General features: G+C 44.1%; 1 protein-coding gene across 1 annotated transcript in view; it reads right to left on the bottom strand.

Moving 5' to 3' along the window:
• Nucleotides 1-21,840, bottom strand: part of KIAA1549L (KIAA1549 like) — a 118,660-nt gene that overhangs the window by 13,263 nt on the left and 83,557 nt on the right. The window contains exon 16 of the mRNA XM_030333177.1: nt 10,423-10,773. Within this exon, the coding sequence (XP_030189037.1) occupies nt 10,423-10,773 (351 nt within the window). The remainder of the gene's footprint in view (nt 1-10,422; nt 10,774-21,840) is intronic.

Below are 21,840 nucleotides of genomic sequence, written 5' to 3'. Positions count from 1 at the left end.
TGCTGACAAATAGACTGTATGTCCCTAAGCAAGTTGGGTGACCTCTCTGGGCCTTGCTGTCCTCTTCCAAAGTGGGGACAAGGATGCCTTGCTCAGAGGGCTGCTAAGAAGATCAGGCAAGTCGGTGTATGTTTAAGTATCTCACAATCTATAAAGCACTATTCAAAGATAAAGGATTGGAACTGTCACGAAAGCGAAGACTTTAATCTACACGTGAGGGGATAAAATGAAAACAGTCAGAGGATAGACAGGATCAGAGAGCCAGGCCACAGCCTCCTTTAGCGAGAGAAAATCTAGAAATGCTCTTTGGCAAGACAAAGCTTAACTTGTGCTTCTCATTCATCTTTTTCTTTAGGTATCATGCCTGCTAGATCTCTTGAGGAACAAGCTGACAAGACTTTAAGCCCGAAGGCTTCAGGACAAAAAGCAGCAGCAGAGGGAATCCATAAATAGGGTTCTTTGAACTGAATGAGGTCTTCTTCCCAGCGTTATGGCAGACTACATACTTGTAAGGGCCTAGATCCTAGATGAAACATGCTTCTTGATGCACTGTGGGAATTGCAAGATGTAAGGGAAAGCTCAAGGACCCTACCCACTACCCGTATCCCTGCCCCGGCACACACCTCAGCCAACTAAAACAAAACCATGTGCTGAAACCAGAGGTAGAAATAGTGAGTAGTAAGCAAATATGAAAGGTGGAGGGTTTTGCCTGGAAGACAAGTGCATGTTGGCAAATGATTAAGAGAGCAAGCTTCGGGACAGGGCAAGGGGATGGGACAGGTGGAACTGAGACACTCACAATCAACCTGGAAGGAGCTGACATTGGTCCCTTCCACAGAGGGAGGCTGGTAGCATTCAGGCAGGAGCAATTCTAAGTCCTGTTTGGAGGAGATTTCCCTAAACCAGGCTCTCAGGATCAGCATAGATTAAGATGAGCAAATAATAGCTCATCATCAAAGACCAGAAAACATAGGTGAGAGTCAGGAGAAAAACAAACAAACAAACAACATATTTAGATCTTTAAGGACTTAAGAGTTAAAAATTTCCAGATACAAAACAGAAAACAGAAAGGTAAAAAATGTAAAAAAAAAAAAAAAAAAGACCAGACAGAGAAACTATCAGGAATGATCTGGCAGATTTGAGAAAGAACAATTAGAACTTTTAGGAGTGAACTGTAATTACTGAAAGAAAACACTCAACATAGGGGAATTAAGTAATCGATGTGCCACAGATGAAGAGAAAATTAATAAACTAGAAAACGGAATTGAGGAAATTACTAAGTATGAAGCACAAAGACATAAGGAGATAGGATATATAAAAGAGAAGTAAAAAAAAAATACGGAGGACAGAGTAAGAAGGTCTAAAAGTCCCAAAGTCCCAGAGAGGAAGAGAGGCAATATTCAAAGAAGCAATGACTAAGAATTTTCCAGAATTGATAAAATCAGTAGATTAATAAGTTCAGGAAGTACGATGATCCCAAGCAGGATAAATAAAACACATGTAGATACATTGTAATGAAATTGTAGAGTACCAGAGACATAGAGAACATCTTTAAAGCAGCCAGAGAGAAAAGGCATATTATCTACAATATGGGGACTTCTCAATGTCACCCAAAAGACCATGGAATGAATGCAAAGTGCTCAAAGAAACTGTCAGCCTTGGGGCGCCTGGGTGGTGCAGTCGGTTGAGCGTCCGACTTCAGCCAGGTCACGATCTTGCGGTCCGTGAGTTCGAGCCCCGCGTCGGGCTCTGGGCTGATGGCTCGGAGCCTGGAGCCTGTTTCCGATTCTGTGTCTCCCTCTCTCTCTGCCCCTCCCCCGTTCATGCTCTGTCTGTCTCTGTCCCAAAAATAAATAAACGTTGAAAAAAAAAAAAAAAAAAAAAAAAAAAAAAAAAGAAACTGTCAGCCTTGGAGTGTAATAGCAATACTAATTTTCTAGGACAAGAATGAAAGAAAACATTTGCCCAGGTTTAGAGGTACTGGCTGAGTCAATATGGAAAGCTACATTACCGTGTTGCATTTCCTTTTTTTTTTTTTTTTTTTAAAGTATCAATAAACTATGTATGCTAAGGTAGGATTCCGGGAACCAAAATCTGAAGCTCTACTAGATCCTAAGCTAGGATGGGGTTCAGCAACCATGCTACCCCTACCTTACAAAGCAAAATGCTTTGCACAGAATAGTGCTAAATAAGTATTTGCTCAATGAATGTTGAGTGAACCAAACCCAGGAGACCAAATTCTCATCTTGATTCAGCCATTCACTTTCTGTAGACAGTCTCTCTGCACCTCATTTTTGTTGATGTTTTTCATTTTCCTTGTGAAATAAGGCATTGGAGTAACTCACGGGCTTCCAAACAAACTCTTCTACAGCCATGAAATAGCTCTGACACAACTTGAATACATAACTAGATCAAAGCAGGGCTTCTCTGGTTGAAGTTGGGGAGGGGGCGGTGCCCTGGTGAATTTGGCCCTTCACTTGCCTGCATGATGATAACCTGGGACCTCCCTGAACTCTAAGGTTTTGCAGAGAGTTTGAAAATCATTGTCTTGGGACATCCTTCCAGCTTATACTCCATTATTATCAAGAAACCATCAAGTAAGAACATGCCTTTCCCAAAATAGAGAAAGGGGTTTAGAGTCCCTCTTCTCTCTTCTGGCCTCTCACAATACTCAGTAGAGAGACAGACAACTTATTTTTATCCCTGGTTCCTGGAAGGCTTATTCTTTGCTCAACATAGTTTTCCAGCCGAGAAAAAGCCCTTCTATGCCTGTGTCTGTCCTGTAGCCAAAGAATTGATTAAATTCTTTATTTAATCTATGGTAAATTGATTTACCAAAGAATTGATTAAAAATTCTGAACTTTTGATAAGTACCAAGGGAATTGTCTTCTTCAGAAGATTTTGCCAGTTACAAGCAAGACTGAGCAGGAGATCACACAGTCTCCTTTGGGCTGTATCTACAGGGCCCTGGGGTAGCCACAGGGGCCACATAAAAAGCAGAACTTGTGCCCTGTGCTTGGGGGCTGAGAGAATCCCCACCCACAGTGTCTTCCTACCTCCCCCCTCCCCCTTGTGCAGGTTACCCATAGTTCTAAGCCCTCCTGGCTTCACATTCTGATTTCTCTTGATATGTATCTGGAACCTTGACTTCCTGATGACTGCTTTGTGATTAGGATTTCACTGGAAGCTATTCCTCAAAACTGTTGCCTGATTTCAAGTTTCCAGTTCCATGACAGTGGCCATAATGTGCCCAGCCTGGCACCATCTTTTGGGATTCCTGCCTCTGGCTAGAAAGGAGATCCAAGACTCAGAATTGAAGGTAGTTTTTGTAAACAGGTCTGAGGTCTCTGAGGTGGAAGGAGCCTGGGAGTAACTAGAGTAGGCTGGCCAGTCTTTGGGCTCAGAAGTTTGGTTGCAAAAGTAGAAGGGGAAAAGGGGACTACATAGTCTACTCAAAGGTTCAGTTGTAATGTTCTTGGGTGGGAGGTGATGGGGTTGGGTCAAGGCCATCCTCTCTAGTAACCCCAGTAGAGAGTGAACCCAGGTGAAACCCACTGGGTGCTGGTCCCTTCTTGTGCAGGTGCACCCATCCAGAAGGAGGAAGGTGATCAGGATCAACCTCAAGGGTAGCACTATAGGCATGATAGGTCCAAGAGGGCAGCTTGTGCCTACAGGAACAGGTGAGGGGTCTCAGGCTTTGCATGGGTGGTGGAAGGAGGACTGACAGGTCAAAGTCAACCCACCCTCATTGGAGGCCAGCCCCAGGTCAGAATGGATGCATGAGTCTTTCCATACCTGCTAACCACGCTGGGTTGCACTGAATGGTGTCCCTTCGAGTATATTCTGTTGATGCTGACAATACCACTTCCAGGCTAAACAGGTGTCTACCTAAGTCTACATGTGGCTGTAACTTCTTATCCTGGTGGAAGAGGTAAAATCTTCCAGAAGGATAGTTCCTATTTAGTTGAAAACAGAGGACTTGGTAATCGAAGACTAACCCTGTAGTAAAAACCCAGTGCCTATCTTGATCTGTTAGTTTACCAGGAGCTACTGATAGAGCAATATCTAAGGCTTCCAAGGCCTCTGGAATCATAAAAGGTTTGAACTGGAAAGAGAGCAGGAGACATTGAGACCATATACTTTACCTTAACCAAGGAGGATACTAAAGGCCAGAGAGGTAAACTGACTTGTCCAAAAACACACAGCCAGTTAAGGGCACTGTCTTGCAATTCTGAGCTAAGGGTATCGTGGTACAGAGGGGATGGGTTTGAAATCAGACAAAACTGGGGTTGAATCCTGGCTTGATCCTTACCAGCTGCTTGATCTCAAGCAACTTACCTTGCCTGTGCCTGCTTTCTCACTAGTGATGGAGGTAACAGTATTATACCCCCATTTCAAAGGCTGTTTGAAAAACTCATTTTATATGTTAATGTAACATCTGGCACACATTGGGTCCTCTATAGTAATACTCTCTTCCTTTGAGACAGGATAATATTTTGATACAATAACTGTAGTAATCAAGACTTTTTTCACCTCACAATTCCTGAAGTCCAGGGCCCTTCCCCTGCCCCAAGCAACAAGGGCATCCTACCTTCCTGCCCCAGGGAAGGAAGGTGATGGCCATGAAGAAGGCGAGAGAGCCAGTCCTCAATGGAGTTTTGATGGTCAAAACTATTGAATTGCAAAAGTTTAGGATTTTATTTTTTTAATTTAAATTTTATTTTATTATTTTAAAAGTAATCTCTACACCCAACATGGGGGTCTAACTCATGACCCCAAGATCAAGAGTCATATGCTCAACCAACTGAACCAGTCAGGTGCCCCCCTAAGAGTTTAGGATTTTAAATATCAAAAACTTAAGCTCTAAAGCACTCAAGACCTAAAGTTGATGCCAAAAGAAGAGATTTGGAAGAAGTGAGGTATGTTTAGATTACTGCCCCTAGGTGAGGTAAACACCCTTGGGTTAAGAAAGGGAGGGAGTGGGAGGCAAGCCAGAGAGCTTAGATGCTGATGGGTCTGGACAGGGGGCTCTATGTTCTGCCTCTCTCTGGGGGGAGACAGGGGGGAAAAGGATAATATGAGGAAGATGCTAGAAAGGGTGAAAGGATAGATGTGTGTGTGTGTGTGTGTGTGTGTGTGTGTGTGTCAGAGGGGGAGAGAGACAGAGACACCAGGGGAGAGACAAAGAGGGGGGAATGAGTATACTGAAGCATGGAAGGAAGGTGGGGGGAGTCTGGAAGGAGCTTACAAGCAAGAGGACCAGGATACAGCTGTGCTCTACCTGGACCAACACCTGGAGACTAGATGGAATCAAGGACTTCTCAGGGATGCCAGCCAGAGGAGTTAGATGAGGACAAACTGGAACCAGATTCTTCCCACCCCCTCGCCATGCTTTGCATCATGTAGGCCCCCTCAATAGCTTAACCCAGGAGGAGAGAAGGAGACCCTGAACTGAAATTGAGCTTTTGGCACATGGAGAAGATAAGCGAAAAATCAAAGTACATGTCTTGCACCCCTGAGTTTTGTGGGCTAAGTATTCTCTAGACTTCATCTCCTACCTCCCTTTCTCCCTTCCCCTGGAGCCTTTGCTGGATGTTGGGTACTCAGACGGTTTTCAAGGAGGCTTTCTCAGGGTAGTCCAGAGGCAAAGATCCCCAATGCCAAGGCTAGCCTAGGTATAACAGCGTGACCTGCCTTCAAGGACTCCCAAGAGTTGGACAATGCCCCATCAACAGAGCCGGGATGGACCCTCTCCCTGTGGTCCAACTGCCTCAAACCGCCAGTGACTTTTAAGCAATGAGAGGTGGAGGGAGCCCAATAAAAACATTGAATTTCTGACCCACCTGGCCAGATGGGAGCTCAGAACAGATTCAAATCAGGTTTACAGAAATATAAGAAACATAATCATCTCTTGAACCCAAATGTTGTGGTGGATGTAAACTTATATCTGACATGTCTGTCTATCTCATCAACAAAGGTTTTTGTTTTGTTTTTGAGGGGAGAGGAGGAAAAAAAGCTGTAAGATTCTCATTTTCATTTTAATAGAGTTGTCTCCTTCATAAGCAGCAATGATAGTATTGGACAAAACCCTCTCAAACTGGGCCAGCTTCCTTATGAGAGGATCACACTCTGAAGTTCTGGAGATTTGAGTCTCCTCAGGGTCTGCAGGACATCCCTGGGCTCACTGGGCCAAAGGGAGGAAAACATGTGGTCCTTGAAGTCAGCTCTAGGTTCTCACTTTGTGTCTGCCCTTGATAGCTTTGTGACCTTGGGCATGTTTCTTTACTTCTCCGAGCCTCAGTTTCCTCACCGGGTACACGTGGATAATAATAACATTGACTTCACAGGATGCTTGTTAGATGAGAAGAGGTGATGTCTACACAGCACTTAGCTTTGTGTCCGGTATATGCAATGAGAGCTCAACAGATGGCAGCTGTTGACGTTGTTATAATTATTACCGTTCATTGCTCTGGAAAGCCTCTAGTGGGGAGGATGTTTTAACCCTGCTGCCTTTCTCCAGATCCCTTACTCTGACACCCACAGGAAGGCTTTAGGATGTTTTCATTCCACTTGGTGCAGACCCATTAGGGCTGCTGGCAAAACTGGATGGGACATTAGGTGTCAAGTCCAATCTCTTCACAGATTCAAGGGGTGAAATATATTCAGGACTGCGGTGCAGGAGTCCCAAGCTGCCAGCAGTAACCTTTTCCATGATATAAATGACATCAGGCTGGCCCAGCACATTGAAAACCACCAGCTTCCAATTATCCTCCGGCCGAGCTCCCAGTGCTTCCTTTTGGGGAAGCTGAAAAGTAATCATAGTTATCATTCTAAATTGCCACCTTTTCTATTGATTTCCACATTATCATAGCACAAGGGGGCTCGGCAAGAACTTGGGTTGAGACTCATTATTTCTACTGTGTATTGTTAGTGATTTTCTCTTCTCATGAAAATAGGGACCATGTGTGTTGGCAAAAAAAAAAAAAAAAAAAAAAAGAAAGAAAGAAACAAAGAAAAAAAAAAGGCGGAAGCCTTAATAACAAAAGAACTGCCTTTCATATTGTTCCGGTTTGATGGCCCATCTCTCTGCTGTGTTCTCAGTTCTTTTCCAGTTTTTTGGTGGCCTGATTTTTCAAGAGTATAATGCTGATGTTTTTGCCCTTCTTGGCACAACTGCCAACCCCAAATTATAACAAACAGAACGATCTAGGTCTTCATATGTGCTAAAAATAAGAAATTTTTTGATGGTTTTGTTAAATTGAGGCATCATGGATGTGGATTCCGTCAGCAGTTGGAAGACTCATCCTGGTTGTTTTTTCTCTCTGAAACCAGACCTCTTTATGGATCCCCGGAAGCTGGCCTCCAACCCAGAGCCAGATTCTCCAGCCGTTCTTGAGAATCATCTTTAACCAGAAGTGGGGCTTCTCTGGGACCCTCGGGTGGGGCATCCGGAGCATGCTCTTAAAGGAATTTAACAGAACAGGAGGAGGAATAGAAGTAGTGTCAGCACAGTCAGGAAAAGGGATATAACTAGAGGGATTCTGTGAAAAGGACAGGATATTTTTATTATAATGACTACCGTCTCTCAGGCGATTTGAGGTGCTAGGCAGCATCTGAAAGCCCTCTGACAAACATCAGTAAACAAGCAGTGGGTGCTCACCAGGTGCAGGACCGTGCCAAGCATTTTACATGAATGATCACTTCATCCTCACCGTGGCCCTCTCATCACCACTCTTTCATGGCTGAGGCATCTGAGGCTCAGAGCTGTAGCCCCAGGCTAAGGTCATTTAGCTGGTGTGTGCCATTCTACTCTGGACTGAGGGAAAATCCAGGCACGGGGTCCGTGTATGGAGATCAAGAAGGATGAACCAACAAAACTGAGGTCAGTGTGAATCAATACAGAACAGAGACAGGTGATTTTCCCAGGGGACAGACACTGAAGCGCTGCTTATAAATGTGGTGAGATCAGGGTGTTTTCTCAATCTCAGTGAGAAAAATCTCTTCTTTCCCCCATAAGGGTGGGTACCAATTTAGTGGACAATCAGAAAGTTCTAATTGTGCAAACAGTAACATGATGGCCAAAGGGAAGTATTTTATTTATTTATTTATTTTAATGTTTATTTATTTTTGAGAAAGAGAGAGAGACAGAATGTGGGTGTGGGAAGGCAGAGAGAGAAAGAGAGGGAGACATGGAATCCAAAGCAGGCTTCAGGCTCTAAGCTCTCAGCACAGAGCCCAACACAAGGCTCGTATCCACGGACTGCGAGATCATGACCTGAGCCAAAGTTGGACGCTTGACCAACTGAGCCATCCAGGTACCCCCAAAGGGAAGTGTTTTAAAGTTGATGGATTTGTAAGGCTCAGTGAGAATTATTCTGACTCTTTCTGGAAAAAGGATGTTTGGACTTCAACTGAGGAGAGCATGTGGCTCCAGAGTTGTTGACACACTTCCGGAAGGCAGAGCTATTCAAACATACCCAGCAAACCTTCCTGATGGCGGAGGCTAACTCATATTCTTAAGATCTGGGCATTGCCCCAAAGTCTTCTATTTTAGCTTAAAAATTATTTGAAGAATTTTGCATCGTATTCTACCCATATCTCAGAAAATGGGATGTAAAAAAGATGGCTGGTGTTTACTTATGTCCTTTATTGCCTGTACTCTCCAGATTTGTGTATCAGAGACTGAGAAGACGGCTCCAATAATAACCAGCTCTCCTGACAATGTCTTACTTTCCTTAGACTGACTTTTACCTAACGAAAGACCACACTGACCAGCAAATGGAAGTATTCTGGCCTCTGTGGTCACCCAGCTTCTCACTGCAGGTTTGTAAGTTCGAATCCTTAATAACAAATCAGTTATTGTGAGTGTAATCGGCGTTTGAGTCAAATTCCCAGGGGCTGGTCAATGTGAAGTGAATAGAAACAGAAATTCTGCACTTCCCAACCTAAGGACAAAGCCTTGCAGTGATGATAGCCCCAAGCAAACACAGCCGCCCCACCCCAGATCTTCAGTCTGTCCTGTTCAACTCAGCCAACAGGAAAGGTAAGGCTAGACACAGACATTCAAGGACAGAAGGTATGAGGAGCAGTGTCAAGGGGAGACATCTCAGTGACTTGGAGGAGAGGAGAAATCTGGAGCAAAGGAGAACAATAAAGAAATTCACACTAGTGTGCAGGCTATGTAGTTATGTAGCGTAACAGCAATTTATTAAGTGCCTGTGTGGTGTGGACCATGGAGGGTAGGGGTGTGAAATCATCACAAGGCTCCACAGGCCCACAGATTTCCCAAATAGTCTACTGCAAATGAAAGAGGCAACGCAACATAGCACAAGGGAGAACAGCATGCCGGTTAAGCACATGGGCTCTGGAGCCGGACACAGCTGGCTTTGGGTCCCAGCTGTGCCCCTTCCTGTCTGTGTGACTTGAGCAAGTGTGTAACCTCAGTTTCCTCATCTGTAAAACAGGGACAAAACAGGTACCCGCCTCAGTGGCTTGTCGTAGTAAGGACTAAATAAATGAGCTAACATACATATGATCAATACCTAATGACTAAAACACTCAAAAAATGTTGGCTTTTGTTATGTAATTACATATCACAATGACAATTTATAAAGCTCTATTAATGAGTAACCCTTGGGGATGGGTCATGAACTATTACAAGGATGGAATCTGTACATGCACATTGCATTGTTTATTATGGTCTGTGGCTTATCCATCTTTTAAAAAAGATATCTGTAGATGCTATGGTAATGAATGAGACGCATCCTAATTAAAATTGTTGTTTAAATTATGGAAGCTTTTAATCACTGGGTGCTTTCTCAGATATGGAAGTGCAGTTACCACTAAATGAAATAATCACAAGTGACACCATTGCAGCATCTGTGCCTGGCATTCTTATAAGTGCCTCACATATATCATCTCGCTTAATCTTTACAACAACCCTAGGAAGTTGGTTATCTTGTTCATTTCAGCGGTAGAGAATTTAAATGATGTCTCCAAGGCTAGTGAGTGGCAGGGCAGGGATTCGAAGTCAAACCACCTGCCCCCTGAGCCTCTGCTCTGAACCACCAGGCACATGGCCCCTAACATGCAGCTTTGCAATGTGTTCTGACATTTCCTCACACTTGGAAATGCAGGAAACCACCAGTGCATGAAGAATGAGGTCAACCCTTTACAGGAGGGACAGTAGAAAAGGAAATTCATTCTAAAATGTACTATGGTTTGATGTAAGGGCTGTCTGTGTGCTTGTGCCCACAGGCTTAGGCTTGGATCATGGGTGGAGGACGGGATGAGGGTCCAGAAAAGTATGTCTCAAAATCCCAAGGTGATTTACCACTAGAAGCTCCCACTCTGAGACCCCTGTCATAACACCCTGGGCAGAGCTGACCCGATGGTGGCAGGTGGATGGGACGTCGGACTTACCGGTCGAGGCAGACTGTACTGGTACATTTCTGGGCGATAGGTGGGTACCCACTGCACCCCTGCCCTGGGCCGCGTCATGGTCCCTGGAGCACTGGTCACAACCTCCGAGTAGGGCAGGTGCTGTGCTGAGCCGTAAGCCTCCTGGTGCCGGCTCTGGCCCGCGTGGCCTGCAGATGCCAGGCTGAAGGCCTCCTCCAGTAGCATATGCATCTGCTGCCTGACCTCATCGATGGAGGGCTGGGAGCTCAGTGTGGAGGTCTCCGAGTGACCTTTCATCTGCCTTGATCGGGCATAGCCCCGGGGCTCATTCACTCTGTCGATGTTGGTTTCCTCTATGATCTCAGGCTCAGTCTGTGGGATCAAACACACGCCCGTGGATTTGTTAATGAACTGTCCTTCCCATTAATGTTGTCTGTACTTACTCTAAAATGTTCAGCTTGGACATGTGATATTAGGTGAAGTGTTCATTTATGTTATCTCCTAGCTGCCCATCTGGAACTCACGCACAGGGTGGGTCAGCTAGCATTATGTTAGTAAGGTCACACTCCAGCTATCCATGCGTACCTCACTTTCCCATAGCTCGAGCGATGCAGCAGGCTTTGCTAACTGTCATAAGGATGATGAGAAATGGCTTTTCATTGACAACATTAATGATAATCTCTAAAACCTTGTAGAGAGATTCTCCACACTCATGCATTTTAGGTAAAAGAATCTAGAGCGTCTGGCAGTCTAAGTGTTGGTGCTCTAGACTAAACTCTAAATGGTCGCGTGTCCAGCCATGTAGGGGACTGCCGGTTGCCTGATACCAATTATCAGAGAAAGCAACAAAATCCTGCCTCTAGATCAATGATCTCAAAGTGCGGTGCACACTCTGGGGCAGGGTCCAGCAACCTGTGCTTTAGCAAGCCCTCTAGGAGATTCTCACACCTGCTCAAGTTTGAGACCAACTGATCTGGAATGTTCCCCCGCCTTCTTCCTGTGAACCTTCCATTTAGGGAGCAGCTGCAGTACCTAAGTGGGCAGAGGCTGGGGCGTCATGAGCTTCCAGAGCAGGCTGCATGGACTGTCTTATGCTCACCTGCAGATGAATGCTTATTCAATGAATCTGCCTGTGTCTTTGGTCTCTTGGTCTGAGACTTATTTTTGTGATACCCTGAAAGTGAGGCTGTAGGAGAGTAGTTAATCCACGTTCACTTCAAGCGTGTCCATGGCTACTATTGTCTTCTAAAAGACTCGAGCGTTCTGGGAGAATAAATCAGCACAGATCAGTTTGCCATTCTGCTGTCCATCCGTGACGTAAGTGACACATTGTCACTTTAGCAAAATTAGACAATACAGATAAGTAAGAGGGGGAAAAAAATCTAAAAATCCATTAACCTTTGGTGTACTTGTTCTACTCCTAAATCTATCCGGGTGTGCGTGTAAACTTCTCCATACACACATACCCATTTAAAAAGATGTATGTACTGGGGCGCCTGGGTGGCTTGGTCAGTTAAGCGTCCGACTTCGGCTCAGGTCATGATCTCACGGTCTGTGAGTTCGAGCCCCGCGTCGGGCTCTGTGCTGACAGCTCAGAGCCTGGAGCCTGTTTCAGATTCTGTGTCTCCCTCTCTCTTTGCCCCTCCCCTGTTCATGCTTTGTCTCTCTCTGTCTCAAAAATAAATAAACGTTAAAAAAAAAAAGATGTATGTATTTATATCCTAGTTCTGGGTATTTATTATTATTTTACGTGGAATGAACATTCTCCTACCGGCGTGCCACAACTTAACAGCTGTGTGACCATTGGCAATGTCTTAGCTTAGGTTCCTCCAAAAGGCAGGACCTGAGACTTATTTTATATGCAGATTATTTATTTTGGAAAACAATTCCAGGAAATAGGACTTGGGGCCTGGGATGAGTAAATTGAGGGAAGGAAAAAAAGCCAATTAAGGGTGGGCACTAAATTCATGATTGCTGTGGGCAATTGAAGCTTAATCCCACCAGGACGCTCCCAGGAACCAAGCAGAATATGCTTTAAGATTGTAGAACAAAATTTTGTCTACCAGTCCTCAGCCCCCATCAGTCAAGAGTTCCTCTAGAAAGTGTCCTTGTACTCTGAGATCTGTGCAGGTGCCAGATCGGTGCAATGGGCTCCCATGGGTGTCCCATGGAACAGAGATGGAGAAGCCTCAGGGCAGAAGCAAAAGCCAAGGGATCGCTAAGGTGACATGGTCAAGTTATTGCTGGGTAGGGTAGAGGCTGCAGCCAGGCCAGATCTAAAAGGTGTGCTGAGAAGATAAAAGACAGGGCATGAAAGATTTTCCAACCTGCAAAGTTACTTAACTTCCTGTTGCTTCAATTTCCTCATCTGTAAAATGAGGATAATAGCGTCTACCTCCAGGGGTCTTACAAGGATTAAACACAATGATACACACAAAGTTTAGAACAGTAGCGTATGGTGAAACACAGGAATAGTAGCTACCGTCATCACCATAATTGTCATTATTATTACTTTTATATATTCACCTGCACCTGTTTCTCATGTAATTACTATGCATAAACTGGATACATGAGATAGAGCATAAGAAAAGGTCACCAGGGAACTTGTTCATAAAGGGAAGTCTTTCCCTCCTTAAAATCTACATATGGAAGGTCAGCAATTTGTTATTTTTCCTATTTATATGTATTTTAATGCTTATTTGTTTTTGAGAGACACACACACACACACACACACACACACACACACACAGCATGAGTGGGGGAGGACAGAGAGAGAGGGAGACACAGAATCTGAAGCAAGCTCCGGGTTCCAAGCTGTCAGCACACAGCCCAACTCAGGGCTTGAACCCATGAACCATGAGATCATGACCTGAGCTGAAGTTGGATGCTTAACCGACTGAGCCACCCAGGTGTCCCTATTTTTCCTATTTTAAAAATGTTATTTACTTTCCTTTAGTCTTAAATTAATATAAGTGCATTAGAGAAAAAATAGAAAATACAGAAAACACAAAAAAGGAGACATTTCCTCTAATTGTATCACCCAGAGTTAAGGCTTAGCCCTAGTTCAAGATCAAAAGATGAGGTTCTCTGTCAACCTTCAATTCTAGATTTGTCAACAACCATCTATAGTATGAATTGAGAATACTATTTTGATATGAACACAGGTAAAAATAGGTTCTGGAGTAGAAGGCAAAATTACTTTTGCCATAATAAACAAACTCCTAGACACTTCATACCTGGGTGCATGACCCCGTGGGGCTCTTATAAATTGGGGATCTTTAGGAAGAGGTTTGAGATCGCTTTCTTGGAAATGTGCTCCCCGAAGGCTTGGGGATTTCTTCCAGGGTAGTGAATGCAACTTCTGACAAAAATTTTCTTCACAATGCATAGAACATTCTGGATAGAATTTCAGACCCTGGAAGGACTTGAGGAGACCATTTAAATCAAACCCTATTTTACAGATGAGGTAATCAAGGCCAGAGTGTTTAAGTGACTTATCCAAAGTCACCCAGGTGGGCAATGGCAGAGCCTTGTTCTCTCAGCTCCTGGCCCTTGCACATCCTGCTGCACCGCATTGTCTCTCACATTTCCCTGTCAATACTGGTTGCTACCCACACATTGCCCTTCCTCCCTACATCCCCGTCTCCCTAATAAATAATGAATGCTTAATGCTAAACTACTCCCAGGTGGAAGATTAATGGCACTGGGGTGAGCTATGATTTTTCCCACCCGAGTTGTGCTATGCATTTTCAGTCATATTGGTAGATCTATTATGTGAATTTATAGTTGTGCCTTAAGTAGGACAAAAATACACTTCTTAGCAACAACTCTCCACTCTGAGGCTCTCCCAGGAGCCCTGCGGGGGGGGGGGGGGGCTGTGCTGGCTTGGCGGGTTGGTTCTCTGAGTAATACTGTTGGGGAGAGATAACCTTGGCTGAGGAAGTGGAGACACTTTCTCCAGGCTCCCACTGCATCCATCCCACAGTACTGCAACAGAAGTCAGCCTCTGCTTCCCACCCCAGGGTTTGCATTTCATATGGGACAGGGCTTCCCTTTAACGGGAGGGCCCACAGTTATAACCCAAGTAACTTCGATACGTTTGTTCCAGCCTCCTATTTTCCCACTCTTCTCACTTGGTTTTTCAGTCCTTGACATCTACCAATGGAAACAAGACAAACTCTCCTTATACCCTGGGATTCCCCCTCATCACACTTGTATTTGCTTATTTAATGTCTGTCTTGTCCAAGTCTGGACACTCCCCGAGCCCACTCACCTCTGTCTCTTAGGAGCTTAGCATCAGATACTTGGAATACCCAAAACAGCTTTGTGAAATTAAACCAATATGAAATCCTGTCTAACTGCCCATGGGGTATAACTTGAGGTTATGTTAAAGAGCCCACATTCCTAACACATTCATTCGAGTGCTGATGAGCTGTATGACCACAGGCAAGGCACATGAAATCCCTAAGCCTCAGTCTCCTCATCTATAAAATGGGGGAGTTGATCTTTAATCTGTGAAGGACCTTGTGGTTCTCACATTTACTGTTTTTGGACTCCATGTGCTCCAGGAGGGCTGGGGTTCCTCCTACTGTCATCATTCTGGGGGGAATCCGATGTCTACTCATGAAGGAAATACCCCTCCCAACCTCCTTCCCCACCTTGAAATATGTGAGCAGTGATAAATTTGCTCTTTTACTTAACAGACAATTATTATTTCACCTAGGTCCTGGGTTGAGAGTTGTGGATACAGCAATTAATAAGATAGTGACCTAGCCCTCAAGGAGTTCCCAGTATATAGGAGGAGACAAATAACAAGGACAAGGACAACAAAAATAGCAGCTAACAGTTATTCACAGCTTATGTGCCAGACACTGTTTTAAGTGCTTTATATATATTCATTTTTTCTTTCAGTAATCTATGAGGTAGCAACTGTGATTCTCCTTATTTTACAGATGAAGAAATAGATCATTCAATATGTTGCCTATAACTGGCAGATTACCCTTTGTACATATCTAAATAGATCCATTACCTTACCACAGAAATGGGCTCTGACAGAGGGACAAACAGACTTCTGTGACCAGGAAGACAGACTATACAATAATTACCGAGACTATACAATAATTATCTCATAGATTACTAGAAAGATGGAAAACACCATTATATAGATATAAAGCTCTTCTAAGAGTGTCTGGCACATCAGCATTTGATAATTATTAGCTTCTATCATTATTGTTATTTCTTCATCCCATAGATTGGGAGTGCCTACAGGGTTGAGCCCACATCTCATCCTTATGTCCACAGCCTCCATCCCAGGGCCTACCCCAAAGCCGGAACCAGGAATTGCCTTCTGAGTGAAAGAACTTAACATAGCACGTGCTCAAATGTACTTGAGGACTAGTAATGGGCCAGTCTTGTACTGGTTTTTCTAAGCATGTTATCTCACCCATCCCTGAGGACCATATGGTTGTACCTATTTTCCAGATAAGGCATAATCATGTCTACTGGCTTAACTTGTCCCAAGCCATTCTCCCTGACTTGCACATTTCTGAAAATACCTTTTGCTTTTATTTGACAAAAAGGGGGAGACAGGAGCAAAGACAAACCTCCCAGTGTTGACAGATGCTTGGCTTGGGTACAATGTTGGGAGCTGCATCTGGGACAGATAATATATTTTTAAACCTCTTTAACTTGAAGTTCACCGTACTTGCTTCTCCAACCTCATACTCTTGTGAAGCACTGGGGAACGATTTTTCTTAAAAAAAAAACTATTTTTATAAATGAATCAAGATGTACTTCAATAAAAATTCTAAGAAATTAATCAGGGAATGTCTGTTCATGACAGGAAATTAGAAAACACAGATAAGCAAGAAGAAGAAAATTAAAATCCACTCTAATCCTACCACCAGAAATAAGTACTGTTAACATTTTGGCCTTTGTGCATGTCCTTCTAGATGCTTCCCATGCATATGAAATGGGAGAAAGATTACCAATGCGGGAGCATTGCCAACAACCCTCTCTCCCCAATTCTCACTACCCCATCCTGGGCAAGTAGGAAGAATGCTCAGTTTCTCCCCTCCCCCCTTCCAAGGAGGGCGCAGCATTGGACACACATATTCTCCAGCTTTCATGATGGAAAATATGAGGTGGAAAAGAAAGAACAGGCAGAAGGGATGTGGGCTGTAGGATTTTTAAGTGGGATTTTGGAGAGAGGTGCAGAAGCAGCTATGACATGTGACTGGGAGAGGAACTGAGGAAATTTAAAAAGTATTGCTGGGCATGATATAATAGCCTTCATGTATATGAAAAATATGAGTGAAGGAGTAGAAGTATTTAAAAATTACTTTTGTTAACACAGACACTCTCTCAGACTGAGCCATCTGGGTCATGGTTTTATAAACAGAACACACACACACACACACACGTATATATACATATATAAGGTTTTTTATAAAATGGGATTATATATAATATTTTAAAACCTTTTTTATACAACAATATTGTGAAATGTCTCTGACAGTAAATATATGTATTATAGGGAATACCTTTAAATGATGTCATAGCATTCTGCTATATGGAGTTTTCAGGCTATATGCAATCGTCCACTATTTTAGATGGTGTCCTAACACCTTACTATAGAAACAAAGCTGAAATATGTATACTTGTGATTAACACTGTGCATAAACCATGGATTCAGCCCTGGGTTAAACTCCTAGAAGTAGAATTATGGGGTCAGAGCATATATACATATTGAAGATCTTGGATTCTTATGGCATATCATCACTCGGCAGCAAAGGCCATAGGTATTTAGAAGAAATTAAGGCCATTTCTTCTCCACACCTGAATACATGAACCCCCCTAGGCTTGAATCCTGGTGCCTACTGGAGAGAGTGAGAATCTGTGATCCTTTCAGTGTTGTCCTAGGACAGCCCACACAGGGGCTAAGTATCCATGTTACTTCAGCTTCTCTTTGAAATACCGTAGAACAAACTTGAAGGAAATGGCAGCCCTGCTGGGACCCCCGAGTACCTTCTTTCTAGAAAGTATTTCAACATGGGACACAGCTTAGGACACAGCTCAGTCCTACTGCCTGGTCCCAGAGCATATTCTATAGCTCGAAGACTTCATCAAAATTAAAAACTGGTTTTCTATCAGACACCTAATTAAAGGACTAGCCATGGACCAGGAGAAAATATTAGGATCTGTATCCAGAATATACATGGAATTCCTACAAATGAAGAACAAAAGGACAACTCAATTCAGAGATTTGGCAAAAGGCTGGAATAGATATGTCAGTTAAAGAAGATACATAACATGTCCAATAAACACATGAGGACATGCTCGACATCATTAGCAATTAGGGAAATCCTATCATTTCACTTTCAATGGAATGGCTAAAATGAAGGAGATTAATAACGACAAATGTTGGTGAGGTTGAGGAGTAAAATTAGAACTGTCACATTGCTGGCAGATAAAATCGTACACGTGCTTTGTAAACATGTTTGTAGTTTCTTAAAAGTTGGACATATACCTTATGACTCAGAAATTCCACTCCTACATATATTTATCGAAGATAAAGGAAAAGGTTGTTTTGGTCTATTCAGGTTCCCAGAACAAAATACCACAGCCCAGGTAGCTTATAAACAATAGAAATGTATTTCTCACCGTTCTGGAGGCTGGAAGTCGGAGGATGCTAGCTTGGCTGGGTGAAGGTCCTCTTCTGGGTCTGTGACCCAGAAGGACTCACTATATCCTTACATGGAAGACTCCCCCTCACAAGGACTCACTCCTCACATGGAGCAAGGGGTGAGGGAGCTGTCTGGGGTCTCTTTTACAAGGGCACGAATCCCATTCATGAGGACTCCACACTCATGACCTCGTCACTTCCCAAAGACCCTGCCTCCTATTACCAACACATTGGAGATTAGGATTGGAACATACAAATTTTGGGGGGATGCAAACATTCAGACCATAGCACATATGTTTGCAAAATATGTACGTGAAAATATTTATGGCAGTGCTTTCTGGTAGCTCCAAACTGGAAACGACCCAAATGTCCAACAACAGAATGACAGACAAACAATTAGTGGTCTATTTATACGACACAATAGTACTCAGTAATAAAAAAAGTAAATAAATGACAGATGCATACCACAACATAGGTGAATTCTAAGCAAAAGAAGTCAGACACAAACAAGTACATGTTGAATGATGGATGTCATTTATATGAAGTCCAAGAACAGGTAAAACAATGAAGGTAGATATCAGGAATGTGGTTGCCAGACGGGGGGTATGGTGCAGACTGAGTGCCATGAGGAATGGGGTACTTTCAGGAGGTGATAAAAATGTCCTATATTTTGAGTGGACTGGTGGTTATAAGGGTACACACATGTGTCAATGCTCATCCACTTGTACTAAAGACCTATACATTTTATCATAAAATTTGCCTTAGTTACAACAAAACAAAAAGGCTTGGCCAACATCGCTAATTCTATGGGGATGATCAGGGAAGGCCTCTCTGAAGAGGTGGCATTTTTGAAGACCTGAAGAAGGGGTTAGCCATGGGAAGATCATAGGGGAAGCTTATGAAAAAGTCCTGAGATGGGAAAGAGCTTGTAGTATTTGAGAAAAAGTAAGGTGGACTGTTATGGGGTAAATTGTGAACCCCCCAAATTCATATGTTGAAGTCCTAATCTCAGGACGTGGGAATGAAACTGTATTTGGAGATAGGGTCTTTGCAGAGGTAATTAAGTTAAAATGAGGCCATTGTTCAAAATGCCTGGTGTTCTTATAAAAGAGGATATTTAGACACAGGCATGTAAAGAGGGAAGACAGTATGAAGACAGGGAAAAGACAACCATCTAGAATCCAAGAAGAGAAGCCTGAAGATCCTTCCCCACACAACCCCCAGAAGGAACCGACCTTGCCGACACCTGGATCTTAGATGTCTAGCCCCCAGAACTGTGAGAAAATACATTGCAGTTGTTTCAAGTCACCAGGTCTGTGGCACTTAGGACTGCCTGAGCTGACCAATACATGGACCATGTGGCTGGAGCCCCAACCGTCAGAGGAGATGGGGCTAGAAAGGCAGGTAGGAGCCAGATCACGTAGAGTCTTGAAGGCCATGGTAAGAAGGCTGGAGTGTTTTCAAAGGGCAATGGGAAACTCTTGAGGAATTTTAAGCAAGGGAGAAGTGTGATTGGAATTTATGGAAGGCAAGTTAGAAGGCTCTTGCAGAATCCAGGTAAGGAGAAATGGCAAGGGCTTGAATTAGGGTGGTCATGTACAAAGAAGACGTGGATGAGCTCGAGAAATGTTTTGAAAGAGAGCTGACAGGACTTGTTGGGGATGAGATCTGAGGATGAAATGAAGGAAGGAGTCGAAATTGAGACCTTTTATCAAGAAGGAGTACCCTGTTATATGAGTGTCCTTGATGTTGTCTGAGCTCCCCAAGCATGCATCTTCCTCTGCGCCCTCCCAGTTGCTATTCCTTCTGCCCAAATGCTCTTCCCCAAGGGGCCAACCTGGCTAGCTCCCTCATTTCAGGTCTCTGCTCAGAAGTCACTTCCCCAGACAGCCTCACCCCAGCCAACCTATAAAGAGTGCCTCCTGTTTTCCTCCATTGTGTTACCCGGCTTTATGTTCCTCCACAGCATTTCTGACGTTGTGCTGAACATCTGTGTGATCAGATGTTTATTACCTGTCCTTCCTACTGGAACAGAAGCTCCGTGAGGGCAGGGACTTTGTGGTGTGTCCTGTTACATCCCAGAATGGCAAATAGTAGGACTTTAATACATACTTGTTGAATGAATAAGTGGAAATTCATCTTAAAAAGAGCCTGGAGGTTCTCTGCTCAAAAGCCTTTACCAGTAAAAGACATTTCCAAGTGTCTAAAATGAATTAGATATAGAGGCCACTTTTAGGCAAATGGGCTTGAGCAATGGAATGTAGAAAGGGCCCACAGCAACCACCTGGCTGACTACAGACAGGCCCATCAGGTGACCTCAAAATATCCATAGATGCTAACTAACCAACGGGCTACTTACAACGAGGCCCAGTTACCAAAAAAGGGAAAACTCCACAAGTTGCCATACTTGCTCATCTTCCCCCTTTAAAAACAGCTCCCATGGGCTGGCTCATGGCAGACAGGCTCTCCTTTGCTGCCCTGCCCACCACTCCCTTGCAGTGTATTCAGTAGACTTCCGTTTCTTTTGCTCTGCCTCAGGTGGATTCTTTCACCACCCACGCCATCAGCTTCTACCGGATCATTGATCATCCCCACACATTTGGGGGCCCCCATCGGATCAAGAGACACGTCATTTAGACACCACATGAGACATCCTTATCCAGAATAGAGTTGAAGAGGAGGGACGAAGGGCTCTTGAGGCCATTTATTCCAGAATTTCTTGAGTTTTGAGCCCCAAAGTGGATAGACGTCTTAGAAGGCCATATTTCCTAGGACACACAAGTATGTGCAACATCGCTTTGCCTCACCCAGGCAAGAATTTGCCCCAAGGCTCTGATTTTCAGCTCAGCGCTAATCACAGCTCTACCCAGTAAGGAGAACAGACTGAACAAATTCTGCACCTTCACAGCAAGGTCCCAGAGACCAAGTGGAGGGTTCAGCAGGATCCATTTCTGGGCTAGGTGGCCATGATGACTTGACCTGGCTCCATGTCCGTTTTTCTCTCCACCAAACAGGGTCCCTTGGGCAACACAAAATAGTACTGCTTCTCTCCATCTATTGCCTGCCCTGGCCAGAACGGCCCCACTGCAAGTGCTGCCTGCCACTGAGGAAGCAGACACATATTCACAATATTGCTTCTAGAAACCAGAGTCCAGGGGTTTTCACTTCACCTTGTGGGGACAAAAGCTAGCAGGGCACAGGTGGAGGCAGCAGCTGCCTCCCGAGCCTGCCTTCTGCTGAAGGTGCAGAATTTGTTCAGTCTGTTCTCCTTACTGGGTGGAGCTGTGATTAGTGCTGAGCTGAAAATCAAAAACTTCTCTGACAATAAAGGGACATTGGTACCTTTCAGAACAGGTAGGAGGGCTCAGATTAAGGGTTTGGTGACTTCTTTTGCCCAACAGGCATGCAAATGGAATTTTTTTTTTTGAAAGAGAGAGAGAGAGAGCATGTGCACAAGCGTGTATGAGTGGGGAAAGGGTAGAGGGGGAGAGAGAGAATCTTAAGCAGGCTCCATGCTCAGTGCTGAGCCTCACGTGGGGCTTGATCCCATGACTCTGGGATCATGACCCAAGCTGAAATCAAGAGGCAGATGGGTAGCTCAGTCGGTTAAGTGTTTGACTCTTGATTTTGGCTCAGGTCATGATCTCAATGTTTGTGGAATCAAGCCCCACACTGAGCTCTGTGCTGACAGAGTGAAGCCTGCTTGAGATTCTCTGTCCCTCTCTCTCTACCCCTCCCCTGCTTCTCACTCTCTC

Source organism: Lynx canadensis, chromosome D1, assembly GCF_007474595.2.
Source record: "Lynx canadensis isolate LIC74 chromosome D1, mLynCan4.pri.v2, whole genome shotgun sequence".
NCBI lineage: Eukaryota > Metazoa > Chordata > Mammalia > Carnivora > Felidae > Lynx > Lynx canadensis.
Note: the sequence above shows the minus strand (reverse complement) of the source record. Positions and strands in the feature narration are given on the sequence as shown.